The 14583-nt window shown below is 46.8% G+C and overlaps 1 protein-coding gene across 1 annotated transcript in view; it reads right to left on the reverse strand.

The window, feature by feature from the left end:
- Nucleotides 1-14583, reverse strand: part of Hydin (HYDIN axonemal central pair apparatus protein) — a 355607-nt gene that overhangs the window by 143216 nt on the left and 197808 nt on the right. The window contains exons 24-25 of the mRNA XM_021632513.2: nt 1929-2066; nt 1093-1171 (exon numbers count right to left, since the gene is read on the reverse strand). Coding sequence (XP_021488188.2) covers nt 1093-1171; nt 1929-2066 — 217 coding nt within the window. The remainder of the gene's footprint in view (nt 1-1092; nt 1172-1928; nt 2067-14583) is intronic.

A 14583-nucleotide genomic window follows, 5' to 3' on the forward strand; every position in this document is an offset into this window, starting at 1 on the left:
TGTTGTTTCCAAAATGTTCTTGCTCTTATAAACAAAGCTTGACATACAAGACTAATTATATATTCATATAAACACACAGGCATATCTGGAGGATAATTTGGAAGAAGAAGTGTGCATTTTAAGTATTAATAAACCTGCCAAGTTACATGTCATAAAGGCTATACCAATTTGGTCCCCTTCCCTGCCTGTATATATGAAAATCTCTGCTGATGCACACTTTCTGCCACGACTCTGTCTTAGCTTGGGCACACAGTAATTCATTTTGCACTTTAAATTTTTTTTTTTCTTTTCTTGCTATTTCTAAGGTGTAATAAAATATCTTTCTAGTGGAGAACTTTGTGTCTCCAATGGCTTTCTTAGTCTATCATTCTAGAGGAAGTGTTTAAGGATATGCATTCTTTATATGTGTGTGGGGTTATGTGTGTATGGGGTGTTTATGTGTATATACATGCTTATCGTGTGCACATGTGAGAGCAGGTGCCTGTGCTCATATATGTGGAGGCTAAATGCCAATATTTACGTCTTGATTACTCTCTACCTTATCTTTTTGAGGCACAGTCTCTCACTGAACCCGAAGCTCAGCAGTTCAGCCAGACCATGCAACCAGTGCTGGATTCCTGGTGTGTGACATGGAGGCTGGCTTCTGTATGGGTGCTGGAGATCTGAACCCAAGTCCTCAGGCCAGCATAACAGGGGCTTTAGCCACTGGGACATTTCTCTAGCCCAGGGCTTTAAACTTTGCATATACTGCATTATTCCTGAGAAAGAGATTTTTCTGTTAGCTGCCCCTGTGCAAGGAGTGGGAAGACCACATGACTACCCAGGCCTGGAGAGCACCAGGTTTTCACTTTCCATGTCCTGAGGTATCCTGGGCTCTGAATGAGGTGCCCACTCTGGGGAGAAGCGGCCTGGCCTCATGCCAGCTCCATACCAGCTGGTGTTGCGCTTGGCGCTCTGCTCATGGTCTTTCTCTCTCTCTCCTCTCTCTCTCTCTCTCTCTCTCTCTCTCTCTCTCTCTCTCTCTCTCTCTCTCTCAGCTTTGGGAAGGATTTTTTTACTTGCTAACCCTGCCCAGGAGCAAAGGAACCGTACTTCTGAGAACTCGGTGGATTCTGTGGGTTTTTTGCTTTCTCTTTCTTCAGGTCCAGCCTCGTCATCCATAAGGATAGTCCTGGGGAGTTTAAGGAAGTGAGAGAATCATTTACTTGGCAGCAATCACCACCAGCCCAGTCCTACCTCCCCCCAACACCCATTTTTCTCTTCCTCTCTGCCATATCCCAGAGTTAAGTAGAGAGCATCACCCAAGGGACACTTTCTCTTAAGCTGGCAGTGCTCAGCTTTCCTCTGCATAGCGAGCCACTATGCTGCTCAGTTTCCCAGCAGCTACCCTTTCCTGGGGCATCAAGTTCACATCCAACTCACAAGGCATGCTGGGAAGCATGGGCGATTCTTCAGTTTGGATGCGTCCTCAGTTCATAATGTCTGACTTTGTTTTTGAGACCGGGTGTCACTCTGTAGCCCAGGCTGGCCTCAAGCTCATCATCCTCCAGCCTCGGGCTGGCGGGACAGGCATGTGCCACCATACCTAGCTGAATTTCCTGATTCCTCAGAGCATTTTATTGTGAGGGCACAGCATTTGATGGGTGGGTATTGATGTTACTTTCTGTTCTCTACCTTGACTATCATCCTGTTTGCAGAGCTTCACTTGGTGGAGGGGTAAGAACTCTGTCTCCCACCGGAGAGCAAAGATGGTTCTCGGCTCTCTAACTCGAAGAGCCAGTGGTGGGCCTAGCACACAGAATCCACTCACATAACTGTTGGCTAGTGTGTGGCTGAATGGACAGATGAGGGATGGGCATTGAGAATGGAAGTTCAGTGAGAGGAAAAGATGCAGCAAAGGACAAGCCTGCATTGTTTTGGCTCCTTACTTGATGGAATCGCTGTAGTCCATCTCGGTAGACTCCACCATGGGCGGGACTGCTGGTGAGCTGGTGGTCACTGAGGTGGCGGGGATGGACTCCATCTGGGACACGAGGGCACTGTAGGGCTTGGCACATGGCGTAAACCTACCAAGGCGAGGAGGCATTGTAAGTTACAGGTTCTCGGCCCCTGGACTCTCATTTTCTGAGGACCATTTTCATAGCCTACACCAGAAAGATCTGGAAGGACAGCCTTGGGCCCTTTCTTGGACTTGCCTTCTTCAGATCTCAGCAGTCTCACTTCTCAAATTTTAGCAGACTGCTCATCTCAGCCTGGATCCAGGATCTCCCCCTCCGAGCATGCCCAGACTCCTGGAATTCCCCTCTCCCATTTTCCTTCTCACTCTCTGTTGACTGTGAGCTCCCTTGGGACCTTAACAGGACACCAGAAATGGTGTGTTGCCTGAACTGCAGGGCCAAGCCTACACAGGAATGAATGGGGATCTGCTCATTCAGATCAAACAGAAAGCAGATCTGGGATTAGGGTGAGGAATGTGAGGCACTTCCTATTGGGATCCTGAAAGAAATCAAACCAAACCAAACCAAACCAAACCAAACCAAACCAAACCACCAAACCACCAAACCAAACCAAACCAAACCAAACCAAACCAAACCAAACCAAACCAAACCAAACCTGTCCCTCACGATGCTAATCCCTCAGCACCTTGCTTGACTGACACATCCCAATGCTGGCCCCATTGGTGAGCTTTGCTGACACTCAAGTCCTGGGTAAAGAGGTTCAGGGCAAATTAGGTGGCTGCACTAGTGGACACTGAAGCCCACATGTTCAGGTATCACTCATTAGATTAGAAAGGCCTTTGGATGTCACCAAGGCCAAGGTGCTGGGCTCACTCCCATCCCTCTGCTCTGACTTTGTTTCATGACTTTGTTCTGGACTTCTCCCTTCTTCTCCTGTATCTTACTGTAAGTATCAGCTCAGTTTGCTTACTTAATCATTCTGGCCGCATTTGAATTCAGGCTCAGCAGAAGTCCCTGGCTGACAGACACAGTCCTGTCTTCTCTTTGGAGATAAATCGTCTCCCTAGCTCATCACAGCTTCTCATCCGTGTTTCAGGATGATGCATACTTCCCACTGAGGCCTGGAGTCCTGTTGCCTGAATCTCAGGCACCCCGCTACCACCTTCTGATTTCTGCCTATTCGATATTACCTAATACAGCAATTTGATCGAGGTGTGGTTTACTTACAAAATTAACTCATCAGCCCATTGCTTGAAGAACATCTACAAATACACATACCCAAGCACCTACTGCCACTCCTGTAGACAGATTGCTCCTGTCATTCCCTTGAAAGTTACAAAAGCTATCATCATTGTGGATTTGTGCTTTATGGCATAGTGGATAAGTTCTGCCCACAGCTTCACAGAAATGGAGTCTGACGTCTATGCTTTCCAGTCCTGACTTCTTTGGTTCATACTAAACATTTTATTGTTAGTGTTGTTATGCGGAACAGTATTGTTGTTAAAAGCGGAGCAGTACTTTATAGGATGGATACTCATCAACATTCTTGTTGATGGACATCCAAGCTGTTTCTGGCTTTTGGATGCTGTTAATAAAGTTGCTATGAGCACATAAGCCTTTGTGTGGACACGTTTATTCTCTGCTTTGATTTGGATCTGGTATGTTCCCCCAAAGGTTCATGTATTAAAGCTTGGACTGTAGCTCAGTGCTATTCATAGGTGGTGGGCGTTTTGAGAAGTAAGGCCTAGAGGGCCTTTAGGTCACTGGGGATTTGCATCAAAGGGGATAGTAGAGTGTTGTTCTCTTCCTCTCTCTGGCTCTCTGGCTCAGAATGAGGTGAATGGCTTTACTCTGCCTTATATCCCTACCCATAAGAAACAAGACAAATCAGCTATGAACTGATGCCTCTAAAACTATGCACTGAAACAAACCTTTCTCTTTATGATTGGCTCAGGTGCTTGTTATAGTACTGGAAAACCGAGTAACTCCTTCTTATTGGACAAATTCTTTTGTAAGGAACTGCTGAATTATATGACCTATGCACGTTTAGTGTTAAAGGAGGCCACCAAACAGTCATGCTTGGTATTCAGATGAATTTAAGCCATCCACTGTTTACATGGTGGCAGCACACTATATTATCATTTGGTAGGCTTATTTTAAGGGAATGTTTCATATGATTACTACAAATGGAATCCTAATCTAAATTCATTTCAAAAATCAACAGCGGGAAAAAAAAAATCAATGTTATTTATCTGCCTAATGAAGGCTCTGAGCAGAATATTGCCTGCTGTCTTTATGAGGGAAGAGCAGATTATTTCCCCTAGAGGAATCCCGGAGATAGCATCATCTGTAACTGGGCTCAGTATGGAACTGTGAGCACGGGAGGGCGGAGTCTTCTCCCCATCCCTGCAGCGTAAAGTCTATTACACAGTCACTGAGCTCCGTGAGTGTTTGATTGGCTGGCTGGCAGGGTAGGTGGGTAAATGAGGACAGGTGAGCAGTGAGCGGCTCTCATACCCTCACCTAGGATGGCCTTATCTTTCTTGAGCATCCACTGGGCTTGTTCTAGATCAGATTTTTTTTTTTTTTTTTTTTTTTTTTTTTTAGTTGACTCTGATTTCTTGGCAGAGCCTCTCGTTGAGGGGAGAATACAGAAAATCTCCTGAGAAACTTGATACAATAAAGACTCTTGGCCCATCCTTGGGCAGATTCAGGTGGCGGGTAGGGCCCAGGAGTCAGTTTGAAGTCGTCCCAGATGCTTCCAGTGATGAGCAGCCACCACGGGTGGGAAGTCACTGTGATAGCCGAGGACAGAGCTGATAATTAATGTGGGGTTAACACTGTAGCCTCCCCAGCTAGGGACCACGAAAACCAGCAAAGGACAATTGTGAGCCCTTATTAAATCACCCCAGGTCAGCGGAGATGCCTGGGGGACCCTCTGCTGGGTTGTGGTGCATATAATAGCCTTCTCTCATTCAGCACTGGCACCCCCCTTCCCGATGTCTTCCAGATTGAAAAGAGAGCATGTGGGGATGTCTGTCAAGGAAAAACACAAAGCTGTGGAGTGTCTGCACACTGGGGGGAAAAAACAACACCTCAACTGGGAAGCGAGAGGTCTCTTTGGAAACAAACAAGACAGTTCAATGCAATGAGACCTTTAGCTAAACAGAGGCTTGAATTTATTAAACCCTGCCCCCTGCCTTCAGAGCCAACATTGGTGTAGCCCCCCCCCAAAAAAAAAAACCTTTGTTTCCCCTTCAGGTATAGACCAGATTCATTTCTCCCCCAGGCAGAGATGACTTTCGGGCTGTGCTTCCTCTCACAGGATTAGACCCGGTTATTTTTAAAGGAGAGTGTGCAGCAATCAGGGAAAATCAATACAGCTTCAATTCGGAAGACTCGCTGGAGATGCCAGGAGAGGACACTCCTTTGGACCACGACAGCTTCTTCTGAATGTCAAACACAGGCTGATGAGCCAGGCTCAGGAGCCTCCTTCTTTCTGTTTTATTTTGATCTCATGGGTAAGTATCAGTAGAAACCTTTGTGCTACGCAGTTTAAAAAAAAAGAAAAATGCACCTCTCTCATCTCCTGACCTCCCTCCAGGCTGTGCCGCAACAAAATAAAAGCCGAAGAACAAGCTCCTGCTTCCGCTGTGTGTTGGAGTTCCGGCGTGTCTGTAGATGGGAAGGTGAAGCCCTGGGCAGTGAGGGCCCACTCAGGTTCAGGTGGTGGGGCGAACTGTGGTCAGGACAGCTGTGCAGTGGACACAGCGACTGCTGATTCGTTTATTCTTTACACCTGGGTTCCAGAAGTGTCCTTTCCTGAGGGTCAGGACAGTGTCCAGCTTTGTGCAAAGGGCCTTTGGATGGCTTTATCTGGCTGGACAAAGAAAACTGACAAATGCTACTTTCCAAACTGAGGCTATGGAGACTGATGGCCCAAGTCTAGATTCCTCCCTGCTAGGAGGATGTGCTCATTGCCTGAGGCTGTGGGTGCTGGGAGCGCCTTTGTCTGGAGCATTGCTCTACGCTGATAGACAGGGCCTCACACACTACGAATTCCTTCCTGCAGGGAGGACTCGCAGGTAGGCAAAGGACGGGTTGATGGGTGTGGGGCTCTGAGAACCCAGCTTCCTAGGCTGTGAGTGGGACAAGCTCTGGTGGCTCGCTCCACTCTCCAGGGCTCCCTGTGGGATCTGGCTGGGGTCAGAGTTACTTCTTAAGCCACAGCTCTCCTCCCCCCTCCCATTCTCTATGGCTTCCCTCACTCTCCTACAGTTTCTCCTGAGGGTCTTCAACACCTTGCTTGCAGAGCCTCTGTCCCGGCTTCGGCCTGGAGGAAACCCACCACACCCAGAGAGGAGAGACTCCGGCTTCCGGCAACACCAAGGCCAGTGGGCTGGAGGCAGAGACGCTCGTCACGGCCAAACTTCCTACTCTTCTCCTACTGCCCTGAGCCTCCCCATTCTCCACTCTCCTCATCTGCTCAGTTCTCAATGAAATTCTCCAAGGACCAAGACAGTTCTTTCTCATTGTCAGCCTACGGAACATGCTCTCCCTCTACCTGGAGCACTCTACACCTTCGTTCGGCTCACTCAACATTCAGTGAATAAGGAATGCTACTCAAAAGTCCTGTAAGGGAGAGGACACGGCTCAGCAGTTACAGTGCTCGCTATTGCGAGTGTGAGGACCAGAATTCAGATGCCCAGAACGTGTGTGAATGCTGGGTGGGCACAGATCCCTGACCCTAATTCTGGTGCTTAGATGACAGAAACGGGATCCCTGGAGCAAGCTGGCTAGTTAGGCTAGCGGGACCAGTGAGCTGTGGATTCAGTCTAGAGACCCTTCCTGAATAAATGAGGTGGAGAGCGATTAGGGAAGACACCTGATGTCTTCACATGCCTGTGAATACACGAGCAACCGCACATTCATGGGCATGCAAACCCACATGCACACACACCACACTCACATATACAGGAGAGGGGGAAATGTTCTGCTAGTTCATATACGAAGATCTTTGGGGCCCAGGGAGACAGTTCAGTGGGTAAAGTGTTTTCTGAGGACCTGAGTTCTGATCCTGTCCCCCACTCATGTACAAGCTGGTCATGACGGTACACTCTATTAACCCTTTGTGCTGCAGGGCCACAAGGAAGACAGGGCTTGCCACCCAGTCTAGCTGAAATGACTTGCTTGGGGTTTATGGAGAGAACCTGCCTCAAAAAGTAAGGTGGGCAGTGGCAGAGGAGGACATCCGAGGTCGGCTCCGGCTTCCCCATGCATGTATGTCCAGACCACGCATACGATCTTGTCTTGTCTGCGTATTGCACTGGGTGGCATAAAAACGACCCCAGGGATCTCTCCAACTCGGTAAGCACAGAGCTTTGCAAGGAAATGCTGCCTCCCCTCCCATCATCAGGTAGAGTCTATTTCCTTCAGACTGAAAATCTGGCCAACGACGCTGCAGTAGAAAATGCTATGCAGACAGCTAGTTTATCATCTAGCCACACACTTAATATGTAGTTATTATAGCTTAGGGTTAAAAAACACTCCTCTTCTTCCTCTTGCTTCTGCTTCTCTCCTATTGGACAGTTCTCCCTTCCCCTTTCTCTTTCTTTTATTCCTCTCTCCCTCCCTCCCTTCTTCCCTCCCTCTCTTTTCTGAATCTCTCTGTCACCATATGCTCGTCCCTCCAGTTTCTAAACGTTAACAGATGAAAACCTTGCTTTGAGCTGTGTTACTAGGTGGCATGTTTTCCTGCTTCTGAAACTCCAGGTTCCTGCCATGCTCCCGCCTGGATTTGAGCTGCCTTAAATTGCAGCTCTTCCTACGCTGGAAAGCAAAAGATAGACAGAAGCAGATGTGGCCACTGGAACCTTCCCTGCTAGCATCCATTCAAGCCAAGCCACATGAAGAGGAAGAGCCAACGACAGACACAACTGGGAGAGCAGCCTGCCTCAGCCCTCTTATGCCGTCCTGTTTCCGATACTTACAACTGGCCGTGAGTGCCAAGGGGAAGGCGGTGAGAGATGAGTAGCTGAAACTCAAATCCCTCAGGTTTTAGAGATGGAACCATAGTCTCTGAAGTCCTCAGGAGGGGTTCTCACAAGTGACTGCCCTTTGGGGCCACCTGTGGGATCTTAAAAGACTGAGGCCCAAGATACAGCTGAAGAAATTGGATTTACTTGATACAGGCCATTTGAAGGCTCCTGCCACGATTCCAGTGTATGTTCAAGGCTGAGAGGCCATGACCCCATGGGGAGAAAGTCACAAAGAAGATGGCGGGCGGGAAAGTACATGTACCAATGGGAGCCTGTGTTAGGTAACCACAGCTAACCTTGCTCACCAGCATCCCGCCAGGTACCCTATAAACATTGCCCAATTTACTCTCTACACCTGGATACCTCAAGCCCCACCACTTTTCAAATGACAAAATAGAGGCAAGCAATTTGCTGGGCTGTGCTAGACTGACCCAAAACTCACACTCTTAACAGCCTTGCTGGCAACCCTCCTGAGCCATAGGTGTGGGTGTTCCTGGACTGCTTACTGCCAGGCTATTCTCTCATTGGCAAGTCACAAAACAGGCCTTCTCATGCCAAAAGACATCACGATCCACCCCCGACTCCAAACACAAACACACACACACACATACACACGGAACTAGCAATGTGTTCTTTGGATTTCATCACTGACCTTGCCCTTGAAGAGATGTCTCAGGAGTGTAGCTGTGAGGGATCTAGGAGGAGACACTTAACAGAGTCTACCTTGAAGCACTTTGGAGGGATTTCTGTGAAACACTGCCATTTCTACGAAGTTCCAGAAGATGTCCCCACTGCTACACACTGTCAGAAAGGGCTGCCGAGACAGGTAGACTGTGAAATCTCATAATATGTTCAGCTTCAAAGCACTTGAAAAAAGAAATACTTTCAAAAGAGGAAGGCTCAAAAAGTCAGTTTCTTCGAGTATCTGGCCTCCCATAGAGGTAGCTTACTTTGGGGGACTTTTGATTAATATGAGTATGTAGATGGATGAACTCCTTATGAATCCCATCACTAAAGGAGCCAAGAAAACATAACCCGGCCTGAGATCAGCTCTGCACTGATATTCTCCGCTGGCTTCTTTAGAAGCTAGCTTAGTTCACACTGAATCTCCATGAGGCTCATGTCCACAGCTGATATTAAAGACACTCGAAAAATGCTTTAAAAAGAGTGAACCTGTAACAAGGTGACCAGGAGGCTTTTACAACATGAAAGCAGGACCAAAAGTTTTCTAACCCTCAAAGCTAAAATGGAAAGAAAAAAACACCCTTAGTGGTTCATCTGTGGGGAAACAGAGCTGGCATGTCAGGAAACTCGAGTATACTGAATTACAAATAGAACTGGACGGCAGAGACCCAACAGGAGGACCGCTTTCAAGTGCCGTACAGAGTGGTTGAAGACCTCGCTGATCCAAGGACCTCCCTCTGTGGGAAGCCTTGGGTCACCTGCAGGAGGATCACAAAGGCTGCAGGTTTGCTCCTGGAAGCACAGATTTGAAAGATGGTTCATAGGTATCTCAGACTCTGAGGCTAACCTGACCCTCTGGTTAGACCCTGCACAGCAGGAGAGGAGATTCTTGGTATAGGAAGCCTCCAGGGGGTCAAAGGACACCAAAGAAGTACTGACGCATTGTTTTCATCCACAGTGGACCTCAACCTACTAATGATTGCCAATTTGTAACAGGAGTGATTAGCATATATCACACATGTTTAACACACATTTGCATACAGCTAGGGAAGAGAGTGGGGAACTGTGCACTCTCAGTGGGGTGGGGTGTGTGGACAGACAGACAGACGGACAGACTGATGACCATGACATAACGGTTATTGCAGTCATTGCTGACCTTGTGGAGAGGTGGTGTCAGCTTCAAGACTCAAAGCACCCAAGGCTGTGCCGGGGAGTCGATGGGACAGGCACATTTACCCCCCTTTCTCCTACTGCCTGTGACAGAACCAGTGACTACCCAAAGAGGAACAAGAGAAGGGCTAAGACATGGTGCTGTCATGCTGAGAGCAAAGGGCAGCGAGAGCGAGGCTGAGAGGAGCCAGAGGAAATTATTGAGAGAGAGGAACAGATGGGAAGCTGGTTCGGCAAAGGAGCAGATGCTGTTTTCTAGATATTAGAAAACATTCCGCAGATTTCGCATGCACTGGGAGGCAAAGAGATGAGCTAATGGGAGGCTAGGGGGATGGTCAGGTGGTAAAGGTCTTGCCTTGCTCGCACGAGAACCGGAGCTCAGACGGCCAGCACCTATGTAGAAGCCAGGTGTGCTGGCACACGTCTGTAATCCTAGTGCTGGGGAGGCACAGACCGGCAGATCCCTAAAGCTCGCTGGCCAGGCAGCCTTGATGACTTGATAAGCTCAGTGAGGGACCCAGTTCCCAAAAATGAGATGAAGAGTGATTCAGGACAACACCTGACACTGACCTCTGGCTAACACATATATACAAATGTGCATTAAACAGGCATACATACCCACATAAACATATATGCACACCTTACCCCCAACATACAAATTGAGGATCCAAGGGAAATGGGTGGTCCCGAATGGGACTCCGTGCAGGGTGACGGTGTGGAGGCCAGGAGGAAGCTCAATCCAGGAAGCAAATGGGTCTTAGGAGGGAGAAGAGGGAATGAGAAGAGGCAGCCGGGCTACAGAGCAGGGTCTTAGGAGGGAGAAGAGGGAATGAGAAGAAGGCAGCCAGGCTACAGAGCAGGGCGGGGCCTTGGGGATACGCCCATGGTTTTGGCCAGTCAGTTGCTCTTCAGTGTGATCACGGCAGCCGAAACTCACAGCAAAGTGACTATCAGTTTAAACTTCCTCAAGCCATGTCTGAGTTTGCCACCACCTATCTCCTAATGGCATGAAGTCAGGGCCTATCTCATTTCATCCAACATGGTAGGGAGCTAACGGCAACTTCTTGTTTCCATTTCCATAATTCGTGGTCACTAATGAGGTGGAGTAGCTTTTCATTATTCGTCGGTCACTAATATTTCAGTTTCCATGAACTTCCTGGCCACCGTGTTCTCTCATTTCCAAATTCAATTCGGTCTTTTCCTTCAAAGACAGTCTTTCTTATGGATACTAATCATTTGAAGATAATATCATACCAAAATTTTCTCTCGGCTTGTGACTTGTCTTTGCACTCCTTCCATGTCTCTTTGATACATAAAAGCTCTCAAATCTAATGCCGAGTATTGAATAGCTTCATTGTGGTGTTGTATCTTGAGAAATTCTCCATTATTAAGAGATCGCGATTCAATTTCTTACTTCTTCTCACTTATGCATTCTTCACATTTAAAAATATTCTGTCCTTCACATTTACATTTTTAACCCCTATGAAATTATTTTCTTTATAGTGTAAATTTAGGGATGCAGTTTGGACTTCTCCTTTGTGGATAACAGATCTTTCTGAGGACACTTATTGAATTAGCATCCCTCTGTTCCTCTTGGTTCAACAATTTCAATTTTGTCATGTTTTTCATAAATGTACTGCTCGGTTTCTGGGCTTTCTATTCTGGGCCTTTATTCTGTTCACATCTCTACGCACAAAGACACTGATCACTATTATGTTCTTATAGTTGAAGGGACTTGGCAAATTTCAAACTTTAGCAATTTCATGTAAATTTTTAAGACTAACCTGTCAGTATTCTTGCTGAAACTGCCTTGTGGGTATAGGAAATTTTACCTTGTGGGTATAGGGAAAGATGAGATCTTCACTAAGTTGAGTCTTTAAAGTCAATGAAAAAGTGTGGCTCATCTAGGTCTTTAGTAACTTTTTAAAAATATTAAAAATGTGTGTGTCTGTGTAGTTGTGTCTGTGTGTCTGTGTAGGTCTTTAGTAACTTTTTAAAAATATTAAAAATGTTGTGTGTGTCTGTGTAGTTGTGTCTGTGTGTCTGTGTAGGTCTTTAGTAACTTTTTAAAAATATTAAAAATGTTGTGTGTGTCTGTGTAGTTGTGTCTGTGTGTCTGTGTAGGTCTTTAGTAACTTTTTAAAAATATTAAAAATGTTGTGTGTGTCTGTGTAGTTGCTCTCCCCCCATGTGTATATTTGTGTGTGTGTGTATGTGTGTGTGTGTGTGTCTGTCTGTCTGTGCCGTGGTATGTGGGTGTGGAGGTCAGAAGACAAACTGCAGGACTCCATTCCCTCCTTCTACCATGTGGCTTCCGGAAATTGAACATGGGTGGCCATGCTTGGTGGCAAGTGTCTTTACCTGCTGAGCCATCTTGCTGGCCCTGATATGCCATTTTCTTAGTTCAAAAGTCCTTATTTGTTTTCAGACACTATGCCTGGGCTCATCTTCCCTCTTCTTAAGGTCAGCAGTGGAGCGTTCTTTGCTGAGGGCCCTTGGGAACACTCAGAACAGTTTTGCTGGTAAAGCTCTTGTCTGCTGACTAGTTTATGGCTGCTCACGTTTCTCTCTTAATTGAAGTCTTCCCATAGCTTGTGACATTTTGAAACTAAATCAAACTTTCCAGCGTGGTTCAGAGCACCCTCCCCAGTCTGCCTCCCAGAACTTTCTAGCTAAACAACTTTCATTTTCCTGATTCTAGGCTGCTGTGTCTATAGTCTTACTTTTTTAAATTGTTTCTTCCTTTGCTTAATTTATTTTAAAGTAAATATTGTCATTGGGTCAGACTGGTCTCCATGAATTTCTTATGTTGAACTCCTAATTCAAAGTAACTTGGAAAATGACAGCATTTAGAGACAGCATCTTGTCAGAGGTAATTACGTCAAGTAGGGCCCTAGCCCAACATGGCCTGAATATTTCCAGGGAGGGGAAAGTTCCCTTGGTGCCTGCAGAGAGAAGGTGTCATGAAGACATGGGTGGTCTTGTCATGAAGACATTGCTGGTGGTCTACAAGCCAAGAGAACCAGGAAGCAGATCCTTCCTTCAGGGTCCTCTGAATAAACCAGGCAGAAAATCCTTGGTTTTTGTTTGAAGCACCATTGTGGTGAGTTGGGGGTGTGATTGTTATTAACTGTACCCCTTAGGACAGAGCTTCCTAGAGAGCCCCACCCGGGTCCCAGTGCAATAGGTATCCTGTCTTCTAACTGGAGCCAACTGACCAAATGCTGACCCCAACCCAGAGATCCTGAGCATCTTTCCTGGGTTCGTACAATGTGTGATATGTGCGGTGTGTACAGTGGAGAGCAGAATGATTTCGGACTGTGGAACAAACTCTAGTTTGTTTTTATTTTCCTGTTCTGTGCAGGCAAAGACTACTTTCTTACCCAATCTCTCTCTTTCTCCCTGCCCCTTCTGTCTCCTCCTCTCCCTGCCTTTCACCTCCATCCTAATCCCCCCCCCCCATCCCAACACTCTTCTTTTGGTGACTGTGATGCTTGGGCTTTATTGTTAAAACCACAGCAGTACCATTCATAAATAAGCTTCATGTAAGCAAGTCTGGTGTGAAGAGGGGATTACACCATAGCATCTCTAAAAGGGCTATTTGTGTGTCTTGCATCCCTTGCATAGCTTCCATGCTTGTCTCTGCATACACCAGCATTGAATCTACCTTTGTATTCTAGCAGGACAGGATACAGTATCTGGGGAGAGTCTCCACAGAAGGCCCATTTAAATGAAAAGTGGACATACTGTAATTAAATATACAGAACAAGGAACTGCGGTGTGTCAGTAGGAAACAATGTTTAAGAGCAGGGCTTTGTGGTCGGTTGCATCCATCACGGTGGCCTCAGTGTTGGGGGTGACATTCATTCCAGCTCCCCAGGGTATGGTATGTTGTACCATGAGAATATTGCCTAGTACATGAGAAGTAGTTCCGTTTATTGCTTTTGGTCAGAATTCTGGAACCTTTCTCTCTCTGCTCCTAATATCCCCATATTGAGGGCTTGACTTCATGCAGCTGTCTACAGGAAAAATTTCTGACTCAAGATATTTTCTTTGTGCTCTGGAAAGCTGTTAAAAGAGCTTTTTCTCATAATAGAGATGTGAATTCATTCCCACTGGATTGGTGGTCTTGCCCTGTGACCTCTGAAGCAGGCATGCTGTATTTCACAGGAAAGATGAAAACTGAAGAACCAGAAGAGGTAACAGAGCCTTAGCCGTGCCCAGGGCTCCATGATGACAGAGCTGTGCTGGGGTGGTGTCTCACAGCAACTTGCTTTTCCAGCATAAGAAGGGCCCTCCAGCTTCTCATATCTCTTGGAACACTGGTAAGGTGGTCCTGCTCCTCAGGTACCCTTCCAAGTAGGTGGCTTCTAATTTTAGAACCAGATGTCCATGTGGCATAGGACCAGCAAGGGAAACACAACGGGTCCTGTCAGTCATTATGTGGGATTATGCGTTGCTCTCTTCTGCCTAGCACCCATCCTCCCCTCCCCTGATCAGGTGCCTTATATATTCTTCCACCCAGTTTGCAATTTGCTAAGGCAGCAATAGGAGAAGAATATATTAGTGGGAGACTCAAGTCTCCATTCCCACTGAACTCATCTTTGCCTTTCAAAATCCATTATCCTACTCTAGAAACCAGACAGAAAAGAATTAGTCAAGAGAAGGGGCTAGAGGGGCATAAATACTAGCCACAAATGTTGCTCAGTGCAAGCTGGCCAGTGTTCTGTTTC

Source organism: Meriones unguiculatus, chromosome 10, assembly GCF_030254825.1.
Source record: "Meriones unguiculatus strain TT.TT164.6M chromosome 10, Bangor_MerUng_6.1, whole genome shotgun sequence".
Taxonomy (NCBI): Eukaryota; Metazoa; Chordata; class Mammalia; order Rodentia; family Muridae; genus Meriones; species Meriones unguiculatus.